At 40.5% G+C, this 19,147-nt stretch overlaps 5 protein-coding genes across 5 annotated transcripts; 4 read left to right on the top strand and 1 right to left on the bottom strand.

Annotated features, from left to right (window-relative positions):
- Positions 1-351: 351 nt before the first annotated feature.
- On the top strand, positions 352-1,824 carry BDF20DRAFT_813331 (aspartic peptidase domain-containing protein; the record flags this gene model as incomplete). The annotated part of the gene is made up of 3 exons (XM_053076867.1): positions 352-874; positions 920-1,294; positions 1,334-1,824. The coding sequence occupies 3 exons, from the start codon at positions 352-354 to the stop codon at positions 1,822-1,824; spliced, it is 1,389 nt and encodes a 462-aa protein (XP_052939385.1).
- Positions 1,825-3,318: 1,494 nt separating this feature from the next.
- BDF20DRAFT_910565 (uncharacterized protein) lies at positions 3,319-6,199 on the top strand (the record flags this gene model as incomplete). The annotated part of the gene is made up of 3 exons (XM_053083721.1): positions 3,319-3,889; positions 4,001-4,153; positions 4,296-6,199. 3 exons carry the CDS (start codon positions 3,319-3,321, stop codon positions 6,197-6,199), a joined length of 2,628 nt encoding a protein of 875 aa, XP_052939384.1.
- Positions 6,200-9,318: 3,119 nt separating this feature from the next.
- BDF20DRAFT_853353 (uncharacterized protein) lies at positions 9,319-9,954 on the top strand (the record flags this gene model as incomplete). The annotated part of the gene is made up of 1 exon (XM_053080135.1): positions 9,319-9,954. A coding segment is annotated over exon 1 (434 nt), but the record flags the coding sequence as incomplete, so codon positions are not given.
- A 776-nt stretch (positions 9,955-10,730) lies between these two features.
- Positions 10,731-11,889, top strand: BDF20DRAFT_853347 (uncharacterized protein). Its single transcript, XM_053080134.1, has 4 exons — positions 10,731-11,025; positions 11,083-11,379; positions 11,447-11,546; positions 11,614-11,889. Exons 1-4 carry the CDS (start codon positions 10,932-10,934, stop codon positions 11,759-11,761), a joined length of 639 nt encoding a protein of 212 aa, XP_052939382.1. The 5' UTR covers positions 10,731-10,931; the 3' UTR covers positions 11,762-11,889.
- A 3,259-nt stretch (positions 11,890-15,148) lies between these two features.
- BDF20DRAFT_832899 (kinase-like domain-containing protein) lies at positions 15,149-16,998 on the bottom strand (the record flags this gene model as incomplete). Its single annotated transcript, XM_053078585.1, has 3 exons — positions 15,149-16,473; positions 16,545-16,643; positions 16,764-16,998. The coding sequence occupies 3 exons, from the start codon at positions 16,996-16,998 to the stop codon at positions 15,149-15,151; spliced, it is 1,659 nt and encodes a 552-aa protein (XP_052939381.1).
- Between the last annotated feature and the right edge of the window lie 2,149 nt (positions 16,999-19,147).

The following is a 19,147-nucleotide window of genomic DNA, read 5'->3' as shown; positions in this document are numbered from 1 at the left end:
AAATGTAAGGCGTTTTGTGCAATAGGATCTTACTTACTGAGAGGCAAAAGTTATATCGATAGTAGAGGCTTGTATATCGAAAACGAAATAAAGCCTTTTTCAAAATGACGAGCACAAATTGACTCCTCTCATTAAAATTGGATTGTAAGCTAAACTTTTTTTAGCTTCTTTCATTGTGAATTGTATTAAAGGAGTGAATCTAAAATTGGTTCTATTCATATTCCTATTTTCATTACTTTTCTTTCCTTTGAGCAAGGCATCCCACAAGCAGGCATTTGCTTTTTGTTCATCACTGCTACTATTTGACCTGTCTCATTTAGCGAAAGCTAACACTTGTATTTGTATTCGATCATGTTGTTTCAAACAGCCCTTCAGCTTGTGTCTATAACTTCCCTGCTTACACAAATTCAGACAACGTCTGCTGCTGTGAGGGCTAAACGTAGCGATAACCCACTTGACGCGCATTCGACGACGGCTACAACCGCACCTATACATGTATCCCTTGTCGAAAAAAGAGCAACATCTAGCATAGGCAAACGTTCAACGGCATCAGAGATTCCACTGATGGACGATATAAACTCTAGTCAGTTTGGTATTGAAGTGCAAATAGGCACCCCACCACAGAATTTCGTACTTATGTTGGATACAGGCAGCACAGATACCTGGGTCTCTTCCTCCGAATGCACAGTGAAAGATGGCTGTCCTGACTTTATGCAGCACTTTCTTCCACAAAATTCCAGCACTTACAGATCCGTTTTAAATGATGATCGTGAAAACGAACACAATCATGAAATGCCAATAGATATTGTATATGGTATAGGTCATGCAGAAGGCCGTTATTTTGAAGATGTGCTCACTCTAACAACCAAAAGTAGTGAGGACGATCATGTTGAAGAGAAGGAAACCCGTGCTACTTCAGTGTTGAAAAATGACTTTCAGCGGTTAGTGTTGGTCCATAAAACGGAGGGTCCACTTTCGCATCAGCAGCATAAAAGTGAGAAAGACGAAGCAGACATCACTTTAGACGGTGTCTTTGCTGCAGGGTTGACGACGACCACCACAAGGGCAACTTTAAGTAGCAATACTACTACTGAAGAAGAAAGACAACGCTTACATTCAACATCCTCCACGACTGACCCAATGACTAACCACCCCTTCTTTATCTCACTTTATAACTCCAACAGCATTCCGGAGCCCATGTTTTCGGTCGCTTTGGCTGAAGGAAGCCTTATTTTAGGAGCCAAGCATTCATCCAATCATAGTTACGTCTATACAGATGTAGCCTCTGTTGAAAGTCAAAAAAACCAAGATTCTCATCACGTATTGACAACAGCAAGGTGGGATGCGAATGTCTACAAATTCCAATTTGAAAATGCTTCTCGTGCTGTCAACTTCAATTTCAACGAACCCACTCCCGTTGGAGTGGATACGGGTTCCAACTTTTTGTATCTTCCAGAAGTGTTGGCTTATGATCTCGCAGCGGCTGTATCGCACAATACGTACAAAAAACCGACCGATGAAAGACCTTACTTTTTGATTGACTGTGAATACCAATCAAGTCATCAGTTTGTCAACATCTATTTCCTGCCCTCTTCTTCTGCCTCATTTACTGGACGGCAAAGGATCGACAATGAAGTGGGGATGAAAATTTCAGTGAAACATTTGATTGCGCAACGAGAAAGTGATGGGCAGTGTCTGCTATTGTTTGTTCCTTCCAAAGATAAGTTTATCATTGGAAATATGATTTTGCGCCATTTTTATACAGTGTTTGATTTCGGTGAAGTACCCAAAATTGGATTTGCACCCTATTACCGAACCGAATAAATAAAGGCTCTATTTATTTTCGTCTTTTTACTTCTATGTATTGTTTCGCGGATTTGCTCCTTTTGCTCTATGAAATTGTAGGTGAAAAACAACAACCAAAATTATTGGATCACTTTTTCCTCAAGGCAAAAGAGGCATCGAATCAACTTTCAAAAGTCCAAAATTGCAATGAAAACCTTTTAGCAAGTGCTGCAGCACATACATATAAGCATCTTTCAATTATCGTTTCATGCTAGATGTTCACCATGTCCATCCTTGCTGGATACTGAATTTGAGTTATTAAATGCATATTGTGACGAATTGAAGTTGTACAAGCTTAGTAAAGCATCATGGCGGCAGGAAGGGAACCCCAATAAATTAAAAAAAAAAAAAAAGAAGGGTTTGTTTGCCTTATCAAGCTATTTTTGATACGCGATAGATGGGTCGTGCATTTCTTGCATTCTAACCGTTACATCAATATTACATTAGTACGCAGTTTTACGGTGTCTTTGTTTATACTCGCGGATTTCTATCGTGCTAGAGACACTGATTACGAAATTCTACTTTTTTCCTTCGGGCAAAAGTTGAATGCTTTTGAAGCTACGAATTGACTGTACAAAAGAAGCTTTGAAAATAATGCAAGTTTAAATGGTCCGATTTTAACCGTAACTCATAAATGCCGTAATGAGTGAATAGGATGTAAAAAGCGCCTCCATCAAGAATACCTGCCTCATAATTGAATTCTCTTCTTTTTATCAACCACATATCAGACAAAGCCAATGAATTGATACAGTTTCAAAAAGAAGGGGAAGGCGGTCGTTGCAGTCAGAAAGTTGACATAGGAACGAGACGTTTCTATCTTTCCTCAACCTGGGTTCCTTCATAAAGCAATACATTACATATGAACAGAGGTTACTGTTATCGACACACACACAAAAAAAGGAAAAAAAAAAAAAAGTTTGAAACAATTGCCTTTGAATTACCAGCGAATCATGTGTTCTAAAGTCCTAAAGAAACAGTAGTTCAAAATAGCGTTCCAGCCTATTTTCAGCTGATATGTCTTTGTCGTTGGCGCGGGCTTTTGATTATTCCAAGCGGCGGTGAGCTGGACCCTAGAACAATATAATAAAAAAGGTAGAACAAATATTTTTACACATGTTTCTCTTTTTTATAAACCATTCCAAACCATTTTTTTTATTTTTTTTGGTGCTGTTCTCACTTTTTGATACGAAAAATCAGTAACAGTTTCAGGTAAAAGGGATCACTAAAACCATCAACCTGTTTTTTTTTGTTCCTGAAAAAAATAGCCATGACGGTGTTCATGCAAAGTGATCATGCTACTAACGACTATGTCTTTCTTTTTACTTCATTTGATTGTTTGCGCAACAGTTTTTTTGGTTTTTTTGATAGAAAAGAAATGAATTTGTCCAACCGTAAAGTCATCTATTTTATAAAAAGGAAAATTTTTTTCTGTCGCACAGTCGAAAAATATTCTGACATTTTCTTTTTTTGGCAATGATAGTGCCCGCTGTACGTCTTGCTTCAGGCGTTGAACCGCAACAGAAATGGCCTGCTATGTCTGATAATGATGCCCCGTCATCTGCTAAAGCCAACACAAATGAAGGAATCAAATTAATTGAGTTGAATCCAACACATGGCAATGAAGGCACAATAGTTACCGTGGTGGTCCAAGCTTTACCGCCCCATATCCCCGCTAAATTGGCTTTCAATAGTTTAATGGTTGACACAAAACAATTGCAAGCTCAAGGCATCACATCTCTTGTAGCCACTGTACCTTCCTTCCAGCAAACACATTCCCCATCGCCTAATGTCCCCATCAGCATCTGTTTTCTTGATAAAGACATGGTGACAGAAACATGGATTGTTGCTGACTTTGTTTACGATTTGCAACCACCTCAACCTCAACATGACGAAAGCAACAAGTTCAACAAGGATTCGTCTGCTGCTTCGACGACGACACATACGACGATCACTCCTTCTTATCATCAGCCTCTCCATTATGATAAGCATCATGCTGCCGCACCTTCTACAGCTTCGACAGCCGCTGATTCTTTTCAATCGAAAGGTATGTCCTCTTTTTGCCATACTTCTCTGATGTTTCCTCAATCCCCTCCTACCCCTCCACTCACCTATCCCTCTCTCCATTTGATTAATTATTTTTCGTTTCCCCTTCCAGGCAATAACGATTTTCTCAACTCATCAGCAGCTGCCTATCAAAATTTTTATTCATCTCCCGCTGTCAACTCACCCTACGGCTTTGGAACTCAGATCCCGAACTACCAACAATATGCTTATCAGCAGCAGTCTCCAAGAGATGTCTTTGTTGACAGTAAGTAGGGCTGAAATGACGGCCAGATTTTATCTTTTTAAGTTTTTTATAGTTTGCCAGATTGACAAAAGAGACGGGGTGGAGAAGAACAAAAAAGTAAAACTAATTACTCTTCTCTTTTTGTTTCCTTGCACCCCTGTAGAATATGCCCAACAAGGACGTCCCCAACAACAACATCAGCAGCAGCAGCAGCAACATCAAGCTCCTCCTCCTCCTCCACCGACACAGTACAGCGGATATAATAACTCAGCTCTCCATTTATTTCCCTCCGCCGGTGCGGGCGGTTTTACAAGCATGCTAGCAGGTGGGTTAGATCAGCAAACAGCCGCCGCAGCGGCTCATAATGCAGCTGCTGCCAACGCACCTACCACAGCCGCTGCTGGTCACACAAACATGATACCTCCCATGACGTCTACTTATGTTCATCACCACCATCATCCACAACAGCAGCAAGCCCCACCACCCTCTTCTTTGCCGTCCGTATCTCAATCTCACCACCAGCAACAGCATCAGCAGCAGCAGTATCCACCTCAGCCTCAGCATCAGCACCAACCACCTCCTCCCACCCCTGCTACACCGTCTCTCCATCTCTCACAGCATCAGCATCCGTCCTCTTCTAGTAGCTCAACTGCAGCGACGGCTCATCCCACCACCAGCAGCCGTCGCCATAACAATGCCAGTGGAGCCGGAGGGGGAGGAGGCGGTGGCGCTATTTTCGGCTTCAAGTCAACGACGCATACGCCTACTACTTCTGTCGCCAACTATCAGCCTTATCCCGGCCTTGTCAGCCGTGCCAACTTGGATATTATGGGCGATTTAGACAGCATGACCAAAAGCTGGACCAACGAAGAATGGGATCATCGTCGTCGTCTTGTTCAATTTTGGCGCGAGCAACATGGGAATAAAATCACGACTCATTTCCAGCCTGTACCTCAAGGTGAGCGTGCTTCCAACAGCGGTAACATAGTCGTTTCTTGCATTTATTGGATGGAACGAAACGACTTTTTCATCACTTCTGTTGATTGTATCTATTTGCTGGAATGTTTGATGGACATTCGTTTCAGCGTAGAAGAAAAGAATCGTATCCGAAGAAACCTGGAAGGCTTCCGTCCTATGACCGTGAGCAAATGCAAAGTCGACAGTGCCGATTTCTTCAAACTGATCATGAGCTTCCCCAATCCTAAACCTCGGAACATTGAAAAGGATGTCAAGGTCTTTCCATGGAAGACATTGCCTTACGCTTTGAAAAAGATTGTTACCAAATATACTGCCTCTTCCTATAACAGCGTTCCTCCTCCTTTGATTCCCACAGCTTTTCAACAACAACAACAACAACAGCAACAACATGTCAGTAGTAGCAATGGCATAAAAACTTCGGTCGTCAGTACGCCGACTACGTTACTTCCGCCTACGACACCTACCACAGCCACGCCGTCCACCATGACGACATCTACACGTCATCCTACCATGAATGCTGTCACAGCAGCAGAACATCCATCCACCAGCACGACGATGCCTGCGGTTGCTGCTGTCACTGCTGCTACGACAACAACGACAAGTATGCCCTCAGCGATGACGGCGCAAAGCAGTAGTACGGATCCTTTCTATCCTCAACAACATCATAACACGTATCAAGCACAACCTTATTCTCAAGAACTTTATGGCACATCTTACTATAACCAACAGCAACAGGAACACCCACCCACAAATAATGCTGCTCCTCCTCCTCCTCCTACTACTACTACTACGACTAATACGACGACGGCTACTACCGATACGACGACGAAAACAACAATAGAGAGCAGCAACAGTGACGATCATACTACTGCAACTACTAATAACCCAAATACCATGCACAGCAACACATCTATTCATCCTACGGCTGCGGATGAATCATCCGCTCACGTAGAGGCAACCAACATGCATCCCTCTTCCGACCATGATTTGCCTTCCTTGAAAACTGAACTCAATTTAGCACCTTTAATGACCCATCATGAATCGCATACACCCTATTCATCTCATCCTAATAACGAACCAACGAATTAACACGAAAGAAAAAAAAAGTTTTTGCATTGTCAAAGTGACTTTTTATTTACTTTAAAAAAGCACTCTATCTCTCTTTTTATACGTTATCCCAGTTTTTTTGTTTTATAAATATTTCTTTTTTTGTCATGAAATTAAATTGCGGGTGTAATGCTAGGTAAAGCGAAGACAATTCTTTATAATTAGATGAGTTCTTTGTTTCTACACTTTTCGAATTAAGTAAAAGAGTATTGTATAAAAGCTCGTACATGTTACGAAAAGATGTAAAGAGCTCAAAGGATTTAATGAAACAAAACCTGGAGTAACTGGGGATATCAAGGCGAGCCCGAGTACACCAGTCAATAAACTGCAACTGATATTTACGATAATTTTTGAAAGAAAGAGACGAGGTGTCATACTTGGACATGAGGGATTGAATAGCAGAATCGGAAAGACCCTGGTTTCGAAACTTAGACCGGATACTCTCTAAACGGATAGTTTCCAGTGCTGATTCCTGTGGAGAGGGTGGGTACTGTGTACCGTTGTCGATTGAACCTGACAACGGTGGAGGAATAAAGGTGGTGCTTTGGCCATGGAGCAAAGGAGGGGAAACCACAGCGCACTTGTCCAAAACGGGACTACTATGACCGCTGAGAGGTCTCGAAGTAGCTTGGTAAGGACCCGAGGTATCAGATTCCACGGGGGATTGATAAATGGATTGTCCACGATCCGCCAATTGAGGGTACGTCGACATGCCATGCCCTCGGATCCGGAAGCCATGACAAGTATCTTGGTAGGAGGAAGGTCGTTCGATCCGCACAAAGATCTGCGTCGAATGGACCCCAAATTTGGTTTATCCATGTAAACACCGAGGGAAGAATTTGCCACTGGTTCTTCTGGAATTGACGACGAGATTCAAAGTCGGCAATCGTATTCTGAATGCCTTGAATGTGTTGAGCCTGAATGATGATGTTGCGTTGGAGGCACCAGCTCCAAATGTCGATTGCTAAATTTAGCAGAGGCAAAGAACGCGTTCCCCCTTGCTTGTTGATGTAAGCTAGACTGGTTCAATTGTCTGTACGAATCAGAATCGTGGTGTCCTTCAGTGTCGAAAAAGACTGCATTGCTAACCAAGCTGCCTTGAGCTCTCGCCAATTGATTGATTGGGCTGCTTCGTTGGGCGTCCAATATCCATGCGTTGTCTGGTTGTTCCATGTACAGCCCCAGCCCGAGTTGCTTGCATCCACAAAGATTGTCTCTTGAGGGGAGGTTGGAATAAATGACCGACCATTCCATTTCTCTAGATTGTCGTGCCACCAAGTTAGTTCCTGAATTGATGCCTCGTCGAGAGGCTATGGCAAGTCCCAAGTCCCAGTCCGAGGGTGACTTCACTGTTAGATTCTTGAAATAGAGCAGCTGTCTGGTGTATAGACGAGCTGGTAGGATCGCAAATAGCGCGGATTGCAGTCGCATGGCTGTGGATCAATCGTGGAGTCTGCTTCGAGGGATGTTTCAGAATTTGTGCAATTGACTTCTTCAAGTCTCGATCTTTCTTCTTCGGTAGTTCTGCTTTCATTGTTGTTGTATCCAGGATAAACCCGAGATGTTCCAAGCGCTGAGTAGGGACCAGAACTGATTTGGTTTCGTTGATCAACCAGCCAATTGCCGTAATTTGTTGAGGACAAGTTGTGTCTGTTGCAATGCGATTTTCTTCGAGGGCGCTATCAGTATCCAGTCGTCCAAGTATGCCGACAATTTGATTTGTTGTGACCGGGCGCAATCGAGAATAGGACGACAAACTTTGGTGAAGACATATGGTATGGAGAAAAGGCCAAATGGAGTGGTACACCATTGATAGATCTTGGACTTCCAACAAAACCGAAGGTACTTGCGTGAATCTGGATGGATGCCTAAATGAAGCAAATGCATCTGTTAAGTCGATCGACACTAAATAGTCTTTATGTGCCATAAGATGTGCGACTTCTCTGATCGTTTCCATCTTGAAATGACACGGCTCCATGTATTCGTTGAGCTTGCGTAAGTTGAAAACTGGGCGTATACCGCCGTTCTTCTTCGGAATGACAAAAAGGGAGCTGTAGAAGCCTGGTACTTGAGTTTTTCGGTTAGGGAAATTTCTTCTATTGCATTCTTTTGAAGTAAATTTTGAATAGCTTGATCTAGCTGTAGTGTCTGGTCTGCAGAGAACGGGATGACCGATTTGGGTGTTGTTGTGGTAGGTGGTGTCTGAGAAAAGGGATGCGATAACCTTGAGCGACTATGGAGTTGACGACTTTGCTGTTGGAAATCTGGCGCCACTCGGAAGCGAACCATTGCAAACAACCCCCTACCTTGATAGTACTCAGTGTTGGGGTTGGGTTTGAGGTTGAGCTCGAAAGGGATTGTTTGATCGCTTGTTGGGGTTTGGGAATTGTGTAAGGCTGTTGTTGTTGTTGGGATTGAAGCGATATCGTTGGAGTTGAAGAAACCGCCCTGCTAGGAGGACGGACCTGATCGAAAAAACGGATTGCCAATGTCAGGCGAGAAAGCAGAGGAAGGACATGTAGTGCGTTTACGATAGTTCGAAGTAGCGTCTCGAAGGGCCTTACGTTCCGCTTGCTCATTAAGGGCCGTTTGAAAATCAGAAAGAGGGAGAGTATAAGAACCATCATCACGTTTGATGGAATAAGACGGGTTAAAGGCGCGTATTGCGACGTTATTACGCGCGTGATTCAATGTAGAGGATACATGTAAAAGGAGTTCGCGAATGTCTTTAATCATTATCATATATTTCTCAAGATGTTGGTTGTCAGACTCATTACTAGCTATCTCATGGGCTAATACATCTAATGGACGGAGTACAGCCGAAACTAAGTACTGATACTGTTTTAGTGCCTGATCTTCTTTTTTTTTGGCCCTTGTTCATACGTCGCTGGGCTGAGGGAACCGTGGCAGGCGCGTGATAATTTATATAGCTAATGGGCGGATACGCCTCAATAATAGCCTTGCGTTCATTATCAGATAAAGGAGGAGATGTGTGGATAGGTTAATCCAGGTTAAGGTAATCTGTCAGGAACTTAAAAGGTTCCCAGTCGTATCGAGGACGCGTGCCAAAGGAATGTAGTTGAGCAGTGTTATTACCATCAGACTGCATGCGTTCAGGGGCATTCTCCCCTATTTGTTTTTCCGATTGTTGAAGCTGTTGCTGTGCAACTGTGAAAGTGTGGCCGTGAGTTCTATTTGTTGGTCAACGAAAAGAGTTCATTTATTTGGCTTTATCTTTGTACCTGAAACTTTTTTAAAAAAAATGGCAATAACTAGAGAACAAGCAATATATTTGTTATTTTGTGAAGAAATAAATAAAGAGAACATATCCAGACTTACAGAACGAATCAACTCATTGAAAGACATTGAGATCTGCTACGAAAAGGATCCTCACCAGCCGATTCTTTTGCCAATCGTTAGGATAAACGCGAATCAGTTTACTTATCATAGATATCTTAGCAACGCTCTAAAGTTGGAGAAAAAATCAATAAATGAAAACATAAAGCTTACTAAGTATAATGAAATAATTGTTTTACGCAAACGTATTCGAGAGAAAAGCAATCTAAACTTCACTTTAAAAATAATAGCCTCTGATACTCAGATCATTCGGTTTTTAAATCAGTTGTATTTACCCTTTGATCCATATAATGAAGAAATATATGAGCAGAGAGATGTTACTGTCGTATTTGAGGGTAGATGATATACAAATATTAAAGACATAATTCACTTTATGAAGGATAAAGATGAATTATACAATATTGCAAACCAGAAATAATTAGAAACTACATAAACTCTAATATATGAGTACCGTGAATTAAGTGTTGTGTTTAGTTGACAGCATCATATGAGATGTGGAGAACTCGTATACAAATTATACAAGATCCTCACACCTCATTACTGCTGAAATAATATAAAGTAGAGTAGGAAACGAATATAGAATAAGTGATGATTCTTATACGAGATTAGCTACCTCGTATAAGGTTGAACAGGTTGTCATTTAGGATATATAGTTTACTTATTTTGCTATAATACGTTACTATATGACATAGGATATATAGTAGAATTAATATATGGACATGCAGAATATATTGATTCAACACCAAGGTATAATAGGTTATAAGTACTATTCTCTGCCTTCGGCATAAAGAATGATTACAAGATAATAGGTTGTGATCATCCTTTACAATAACTGTTCACTCAACTCAAACACCACGCACGAATACTATTTTCCTAATTAATTCTATTTTCCTGCAAGCAGTGCTACATAATGGTTAGCACGGGAAAACAGGTTAGTTGCATGATCACTAGATCAAGCCATGGATACGTTTACAAGTCCACCCGCTCCGGGTAGATGCGTAATCTCCTCAAGGGAGAATTCTATTCTTTTACGGTTCAGAAGACGTACGTCTTCTTTGAGTAGAATAACTCAGCTGCCAGTTTCTAGGCTCCGCAATATGAAAAGATATTTAAATTTTTGCAGTAGATATTTTTCTTCTCTTTGAACTTAAATTGATTCAAAATAAAAAAACCTACTAGTTTGATCTCGTTAACTTTTTACTGTTTTAATTAAGTGATATTTAACTCTACAAGTCGTCAAATACCACAGTTACAATGAAGGATATTTTCTCTCTATTGTTGAAATATACCGCGATAAATTTGCGATAAAACAATTAGCTCATTCACGTCATGGTGTTCAAAGAATAAATTTCCATTTATGCAAGTAGAGGCCTCCAGAAAGTCGTTAAAAAACAATGATAAGGAGAGAATCCGATATCGCGGGCTATTTGTGGCTAAAGATATATTCATAAGTAAGTCAGAACTTCTAGGATTATTCTAAGATTCCAATCACTCAAAGTTATTTTTAGATGATATTGCAAAAGGAATCAAGGAAGACATACCTAAAATCCAACAATACATTGGTAACCTCAAATCAGATGGATTCGAAGTCATTGGCTATGTAAGAAAGTCGTATGGAAATGAAGACAGAAACACGAGAATTAGATTGCTTCAATCTATGATAGACAAAATGCTTGAAAGATTGTCAGTTGATAAAATCTATGTTTCACCAATGTCACAGGCAGGCGAGCCATTTTCATCAAGAGACGTGAACCATGATAGCCCTATATTAAGGGAGCTAAATAAGGTTGAAGGTACTACCCAAGGTAATGCGTTAATAGCCAAAGAAAAAAATCTTATATCTACAATTAAACTGAAATAACCATTCTTTAGATCTTATCTCATATTTCAGTACTGCAAAAAAAATTTGCTTAATCAGAGTAGACTTTGCAGGTATCACGACCAATTGCGCTAATCTGAGAAATCTTTTGAGGTATAGTGGTATACGTGAAAGATAAATATTGCTTTATGTTGAAATTTTTTTTTATTTTTTTTTGTAGTCAACATGAAAGTTTGAAAAAAATTATAATTGATCGTAGTCCTTTTGGGAAACCAATCAATATTTATGATCGAGATAAGTTGCTGGATGGCACCCAAGATATAAGCGAATTTGATTGTCGAAAAGGACTTTTTCAACGATCCAAATAACTACATTTTAAGTCAACTAGCGAAGCTTTATTTGTCTTTGATTGTATAATAAAAGTAAAAAACATATGCCAAGAACATAATTTATGATTAAATTGAATCATTATCAATGATCACCGCTAATAGTTTTAGCGATGTAGTCTTTCGAACTGATTGTATATTTCCGATGAGCGTGTAAAAGTATCAGGGGATTAATCTAGGTTGTTGTAGATCCTTTTCGTAGCAGATCTCACTGTCTTTCAATGAGTTGATTCGTTCTGTAAGTCTGGATATGTTCTCTTTATTTATTTCTTCACAAAATAACAAACATATTGCTTGTTCTCTAGTTATTGCCATTTTTTTAAAAAAGTTTCAGGTACAAAGATAAAGCCAAATAAATGAACTCTTTTCGTTGACCAACAAATAGAACTCACGGCCACACTTTCACAGTTGCACAGCAACAGCTTCAACAATCGGAAAAACAAATAGGGGAGAATGCCCCTGAACGCATGCAGTCTGATGGTAATAACACTGCTCAACTACATTCCTTTGGCACGCGTCCTCGATACGACTGGGAACCTTTTAAGTTCCTGACAGATTACCTTAACCTGGATTAACCTATCCACACATCTCCTCCTTTATCTGATAATGAACGCAAGGCTATTATTGAGGCGTATCCGCCCATTAGCTATATAAATTATCACGCGCCTGCCACCTTGACCACCTTGACCACCTTGACCACCTTGACCACCTTGACCACCTTGACCACCTTGACCACCTTGACCACCTTGACCACCTTGACCACCTTCTTGTTTTGGCTCTTGTTCATACATATCTGGGCCGAGGGTACCGTGGACAAGGTCCAACAAATAGAGTCATTTTATTGGCTAATAAAAAGGTAGTGGGCATGGTGGACAAGGACAAGGTGGACAAGGAAACAGGTTGTCATCTGATTGGTAAACAATATGATCCTCCAGAACAATGCCAAGTCAGAACCTTTCAGCCCTACTATTGGTGTCCTTAAAGGATCCATACTATCTCCTATACTCCATTCATAGTATATTAACGAACTACCCATACTGCTCCGTCCAAGCCCTCTGGATTTTTCCTTACCTGTTCCGGAATTGATTGTAAATGTTAACTGTTTACTATATGCCGACAATGTCGTCTTGATTACTGATAAAGATCATCTTCAGACCCTATTGCAACAATGTGAAGCTCATAGTCTTCGTCTAGGTTATCGCTGGCATCCGGATAAATGTGTTATCCTAGACAGATCAATGCACCCTATATATTACCGGCTTTATGGAGTTCCTCTACAACGTCAGCTCACTTTTCCGTATCTGGGGATACCTTTTCAACCAGGTGGTAGTATAAATATAAATGAACTAACACGTACTAATACGTACTAACACATTTAAGGCCCTTACTACGATGAATCAATTAGCAGCAATCGGTGTCAATCCTGGTGGATTCGAAAAACGGCTCTTACTACGGTTATATGTCCAATTGGTCCGAGTAAAGATGGAATACGGACTGGCCATTAGCCTCCTAACTGCGAAGCAATATAAACAGAACAAGTGTATTCGAAGAATCTTTGGCTGATCCAGTAGATCGTCTGCCCGCCTTACGCTCCACCTTGCCAATCTGCCCACAATGAAAGAACGCTCCTTCGTCTTACAAGCTGTGTTCCTATTACGTTCTACGTCACTGCCTACTGATACTTTAAGCTCTATACTACTCGCATATATAGGCCGGCAACAGAGTAAATCGTTACATTGCAAGCTTGCTCGTTCTCTGATCGGGCAAGATTACACTTTTTCTCCGCTCAATCAACGATCCGAATCAGCTGCTTTGCGTCGCTGTATTGCTAACTTCCGTACTAGCCTCCTTCACATCCAACAATCGAACAGCCCCAACTCCAAACTGATCTCTCAATGCTGTTCTCGATTAATGATCGACCCGATCCTTTATGTTCCAATGTCAACTAATGAACGCAGCCGATGTATCCGATGGCGTTTGGGTTGGCTTCGTGGAGGCACCGAACCTATTGCCTTAAACATCCCTCGTCATTACTTACAAAGTCCCACGCTATCTCCTGTTTAAACATGCACCACCGCCTACGACTCCCCGTCATCAGTCTGTAACCCCATATCTTATGTCCTCAGTCGTCTTCCTACACATCCGATCAAAAATCCATCCCAAATACAAAACTGGCATTTTCTATGGCCAGTACTTTGTCACATTTTGTTTGAACTCGACTACTTACACCACTCTCGAGAGCCGCCTACAAGTCCTCGGTTAGGGCACCTATTGCTCGACTGGCCCTCCTCCAACCCTTTAGAACATAATCCTTTTTTACCCTTGTTCCCAAAGGGATTTCAACAATATATAGTCTATACTATAGAAACTTAAGTATCTGTCCCGGGCAATTTTTGGTGCTCATTGGGTTTTTAAACGTAACGATTGCTTCATAGTCAAATAGAGTGGTATTCCGTGTTTCTATCCCGCGGCTTTCCTGCCGTATTCTTTCCAAACGTAGAAGTCATTTGTTACCGAACTATCAAGGGGAAAAAAAACTCTCAGATGAAAAACATGAAAAGTATACCTACTAGAATAGAGAAACATGCGTATATATACGTCGTAGGAGATGATGAATTCCAAGTGGTATAATTCTATTGGTGACTCTCGAAGGAGTCTTATACTATTCGCAACGGTTGAAGCAGCATTAGAAAGCATGACAAAAGCTCAGAGAAATCAGGCCCATTGAAAAACTGTTACAACATGTAGTACATTGCTATACTCCTCTTATCATTTGATGTCATCTGAGCTGAATATCTGTGGGTATTATGGAGAAGAATTTGCCACACGTTGTCAAAAAAAACCTGAACTAGGGCGGCGAGTAAGGAAGATACTGGAATGAACAATTACAACAAATGGATGAATGAAACACCAAAATGCTTTTTAAACTGAAACAGAGGATGCAGATCTCTTTCTTTTGTAATATTCCAAACTGAATACTGCGACGAAACCTTATTTAAATTATCTACTTTAATTCTACTCGTCAAACGGTAGCTTCCATGGTTTCAGGCGTCCTCGTTTAGGAAGAAAATGATCAGTGGCATATCGATGACTCTTCTTTTAGCTCTCTCACGCTTGAATGAAATGTTGGCTTTTTTGCATCGTAAGACACGGTGCTAAGAAGCATTTTTTAGTAGAAAATGGAATGGGACGGGGAGTGCGGGAAGGCAAATGTTCTCAAGGTACTGCATCATTGTAATTGTTACATGTCCAAGGATAATCATAGACTTCAATGACATTGAAAAAAAACAAAACAAAGAGGTTGATAGTTGTACTGTCATGTTAACCATGTCATTTGATTTCTAATCTCTTTTATTTTCATGAATGGCATCAAAAATCTGGAAACTGATCATGATAAGGATCCTCCTGCTGAATGCCATACATGTAGACTTCTTCTGGATATTTATCAAAGTTACTGGGATCACCTTCGCTTTTCAAATGGGGAATATGAGGAGGTTTGATTTTACGTTGGATCAAAGCTTCGAAATCCAGAGAGGCAAACCACTTATGTTCACAAATATCGAGATAGCCTCGTTTCAAATTGCCATAACGCTGTGTCAAGTCTTGAGTGAGAAGGTGTTTCAAGAGGTCTTGTGCCGTCGCGTCAATGGAGGCTGGATATTTCGGCTGTGTTGTTAGGATCTTTTCATATAATTTGAATTGGTTGTCATCGTAGTAGGGAGGGTGTCCCGCCAGCATTTCAAATAAGAGAACACCAAAGGCCCAGTAATCGGCTGCTTTACCGTAGCCTTTGGTCTGGATGATTTCCGGTGCCAAATAGTCGGGTGTGCCACACAATGTCCATGTGATGTCCGGCACCAGTTTGGCAAACCCAAAATCGGTGATACGAACATGTCCGTGGGCATCTAGCAGTATGTTTTCAGGTTTCAAATCACGATAAATGATATTTTTGCTGTGGAGATAAGCGAGTGCTAGTAATACTTCGCCTGCATAAAATCGAGCGACGTCGTTGGAGAATTTTTTGGACTTTCGGAGGATGGAAAATAGCTCGCCGCCGGGCACAAAGTCCATGACCATGTAGAGATTGGCACAGTCTTGAAAACTGCCCCAAAGGTTGACAATGAAAGGATGCTGAACACGAATGAGAATAGCTCTTTCGTTGTTTGTATGCTCTACTTGCTTCAATTTGACAATTTCTGACTTTTTGAGTACTTTAAGTGCGTAGTATCGCTTGTTGAGTTTGGATTGCACTAGATGAACGCGGCCAAACGAACCCGTGCCAAGTGTACGTTGTAAGTTGAAGTTGGCGAGCTTAAGCTGACAATGAGGACGTGTGACATCGGAATCATCCACTTGCAAACGGGTATTATGAGTTGAATTCGTAGCAACGCTGTTCTCCGTCGTCGTGTGGATGCTTTGTCTGTCATCTGTTGTGTTATCCGTGGATGTCGTCGTTGTAGATTTGCTTTCGTTGACTTGTTCATCTATTTCCTCTTCTTCCTCTTCTTCTCGCGGCGGTGATGCCGGCACAGTTGCTACCATTTTCGCAGAGTCCTCTTTCTCGTCGTTTTGATCCGCCATTGTTGCTTTCTGTTGCTGCTGTGGTGTTGTGGTCATGGTATTATTACTTACAAAAACGGAGCCGCCTGGTGTTGTCGGCGGTGTATGAGGATACTCATCCGGGTAGAGAGGTACTAATGTTGATGTGCAAAGTCAATGAACAACTCTAATCTCTACGACATTGTGTTGGGAGTATTATTTTTACCTTTGCTCACTGAACTTGGTGAGGATGGTGTTGAGTGTGTAGGGGTATGGACAAATGCAGGATGATTTTCTTTGATAGGTTCGGTTTGAGTAGGTGGAACTATATATGAAGAATAATGAAATACAATGGGTGGTGAGCTTCAAATTCTTGTTATTTTTTTTATTTTATTTTTTTGTTTGTTTGCATAGTGAACAATGGTTTTTTTTTTTTATATTTTACTTGGTGGTGGCTCAACGTAGCTGTCTTTGGTATTGTCTTTATAGCCAAATGTATGAGATGATAATGATGCTGTCGGTAGACTGGTACTTAATCTAAACTTATGATGCTGTTTCTCTTCATGTGCACTATTCTTGCTGTTAGTACTATCTGTACTACCGCTTTTAGGATGCTGATGATGGTTGAATGAAAATCGAGGTTTTGCCTTATCAATAAATTTGCTTAAAATCGTTGGCATTATGGTTAATTATATAATCAATAGAAAAAATTTTGATAAAAGGTTATTAAAATACAAAAATAAAATGGAATAAAGTGTAAAAAAAAAAGGAAAAACAGAAAACAAAACTTTACATGAACGGTGAAAAGATGCCTGAATATTGAAGCTTGAGAAACTGTTGAAAAAAAAAGGATATCTGACTGGCTTTTCGTCACTTTTTTTTTTTTTTTTTTTTTTTTTTTTGTTTCATGATCCTGCTATCATTCAAAACTATTTTGTTGGTCCAAATACATTAATTCAGATATTGAAAATGGCATGATCCTTCCTATCTTATGGCTTGTTGCTATTAAAAAGTCACAATCAATGTAACCTGAATTCAATGGGTAAAGCATCGAATTACAGCTGAGCGCATTCTTTTGTTATTTTTTCAACTTAAAAAGCTAGTAAAACATTCAATGAGAAAAAAAAAAGGAACCGAGATTATGAAATAATGACAATGAAAGATAGATAGAGGGATTAAGCCGATATCGGAAAAGAAGTCATTTTAACCTTTTACAGTAGGGTCTAATAAGGTTTTTATTCTTATGGTATATGTACTACTTTAGGGACCCTTTACACAAATATCCCAATCAGCCAAGGAAGGTGTGACGGGAGCAGGCGGGAAAGTGAGAGAGCAGGGTTAATCAAAAATCCGAATATTAGGAATCCAACAAAAGGGCGCATTTTTTTTTGTCTTTTTATTAAGAAAAAAAAAACCAAACAACAAATGCTAACCTCATTACACACGTATCATACTGACTTGTATTGCCAAGTAACCCTTAGAGTGAAGACTACAATCATGAAGCGTTATTTTTAGCAGTTCATAGCGTGTGCGGTTTATTTTTGAGGCCTTATTGTTTAAAATTAGAAGTTACCACTGGTTTTTTTTTTTTTGTGTTTGTCTAAATGCGGAGCATGGAGAGGCTGATTTACGGACCCTACTGATACTTAAAAAAGAGCATGGACAAAGGATCAGTATTGGCATGGATGCCCACAACACGATCCTAACATTGAAGCATGCTTTATGGCATGTCCTAAACATAGGTCATGAGAACAACAGGCGTAATAAACATAAACAAATATCCATCCACTCCAGTCGATCTTTTTTTTTCTGCTGGGTAGCCAGTTGGATAGGACCGCCACGTATCTACTCGTTGCTTTTTGCACCCTTTTTCTCGTGTCAGCAGCTACTGTTTGGCTATACGAGTGCCGTGCGTCCCTGTGAGCATTTATATAGTCTACAGCTTTTTTATTCTGTCTGGTATAATACAAATACGGTGTATGTAGAACGTGCTCTATATATTCTGTACCCATATTAAGGTGCTGCTGCGAGATTATTTGTACCACCTTCAATCACCATCGTCCTCGCTTAAAAATGACAACTTTGACAAGATATAATGTGCATTGAGCATGTATAAAGAAATAGGTTGAAATGCCCAATTTCTCTTCTTTCTCTCTTTGTGTGTTGCTGCAGCAACATAGATTACATGCTCATCTATGCACTATACATGCAGAAACCTGTTTGGACGAAAGAATGCCCCAGATGAGGTTACTCCTAAACACTTTTTTTGCACTTCTCCTGGTCCTTCTCGGTGTTAATTCTTTTCTTTCTTGAATCTTCTCCATTCTTTGTTTTCTTGTTTGCACTTCCATGCTTTCTACTATTGACTTTGTTTCTATAGATCAACATTAGCTCCACTTTTTTTACTCGATAATAATACCACAACCATGGAAACACTGAAATCCTCGTTTTCGAATTCTAAATTTAACACGAAAAGATTCTCGCTATCTTATTTTCAAACAAGCACAAAGGCAGCAACAACATCCTCACCCACACAGGAGAAGGGGCGTCAAGAGCATATCACTACTCAGAGACTGAGTACAGCGAGCAGCCTTGATGAGACAATCACAAATGGAAATGACCACAACAATCCTAAGCATTCTTCGGATAAGAATCGAAGAGCACACAAGTCGAAAAGTTTATACGTAACATCCTTACAGAAATTAACTGCTGCCGCCAGTCAACAACGATCTGCTCAAAATAAGGAGAAAAAACGACAAGACAAACCCAAGGAACAGAAACAGCAACAACAACATCATCATCAACAACAACAACAACAGGATGATGACG

Source organism: Mycotypha africana (assembly GCF_025528875.1).
Source record: "Mycotypha africana strain NRRL 2978 chromosome Unknown BDF20scaffold_2, whole genome shotgun sequence".
In the NCBI taxonomy this organism is placed as follows: domain Eukaryota; kingdom Fungi; phylum Mucoromycota; class Mucoromycetes; order Mucorales; family Mycotyphaceae; genus Mycotypha; species Mycotypha africana.
This window is presented reverse-complemented; position numbering and strand designations above follow the sequence as displayed.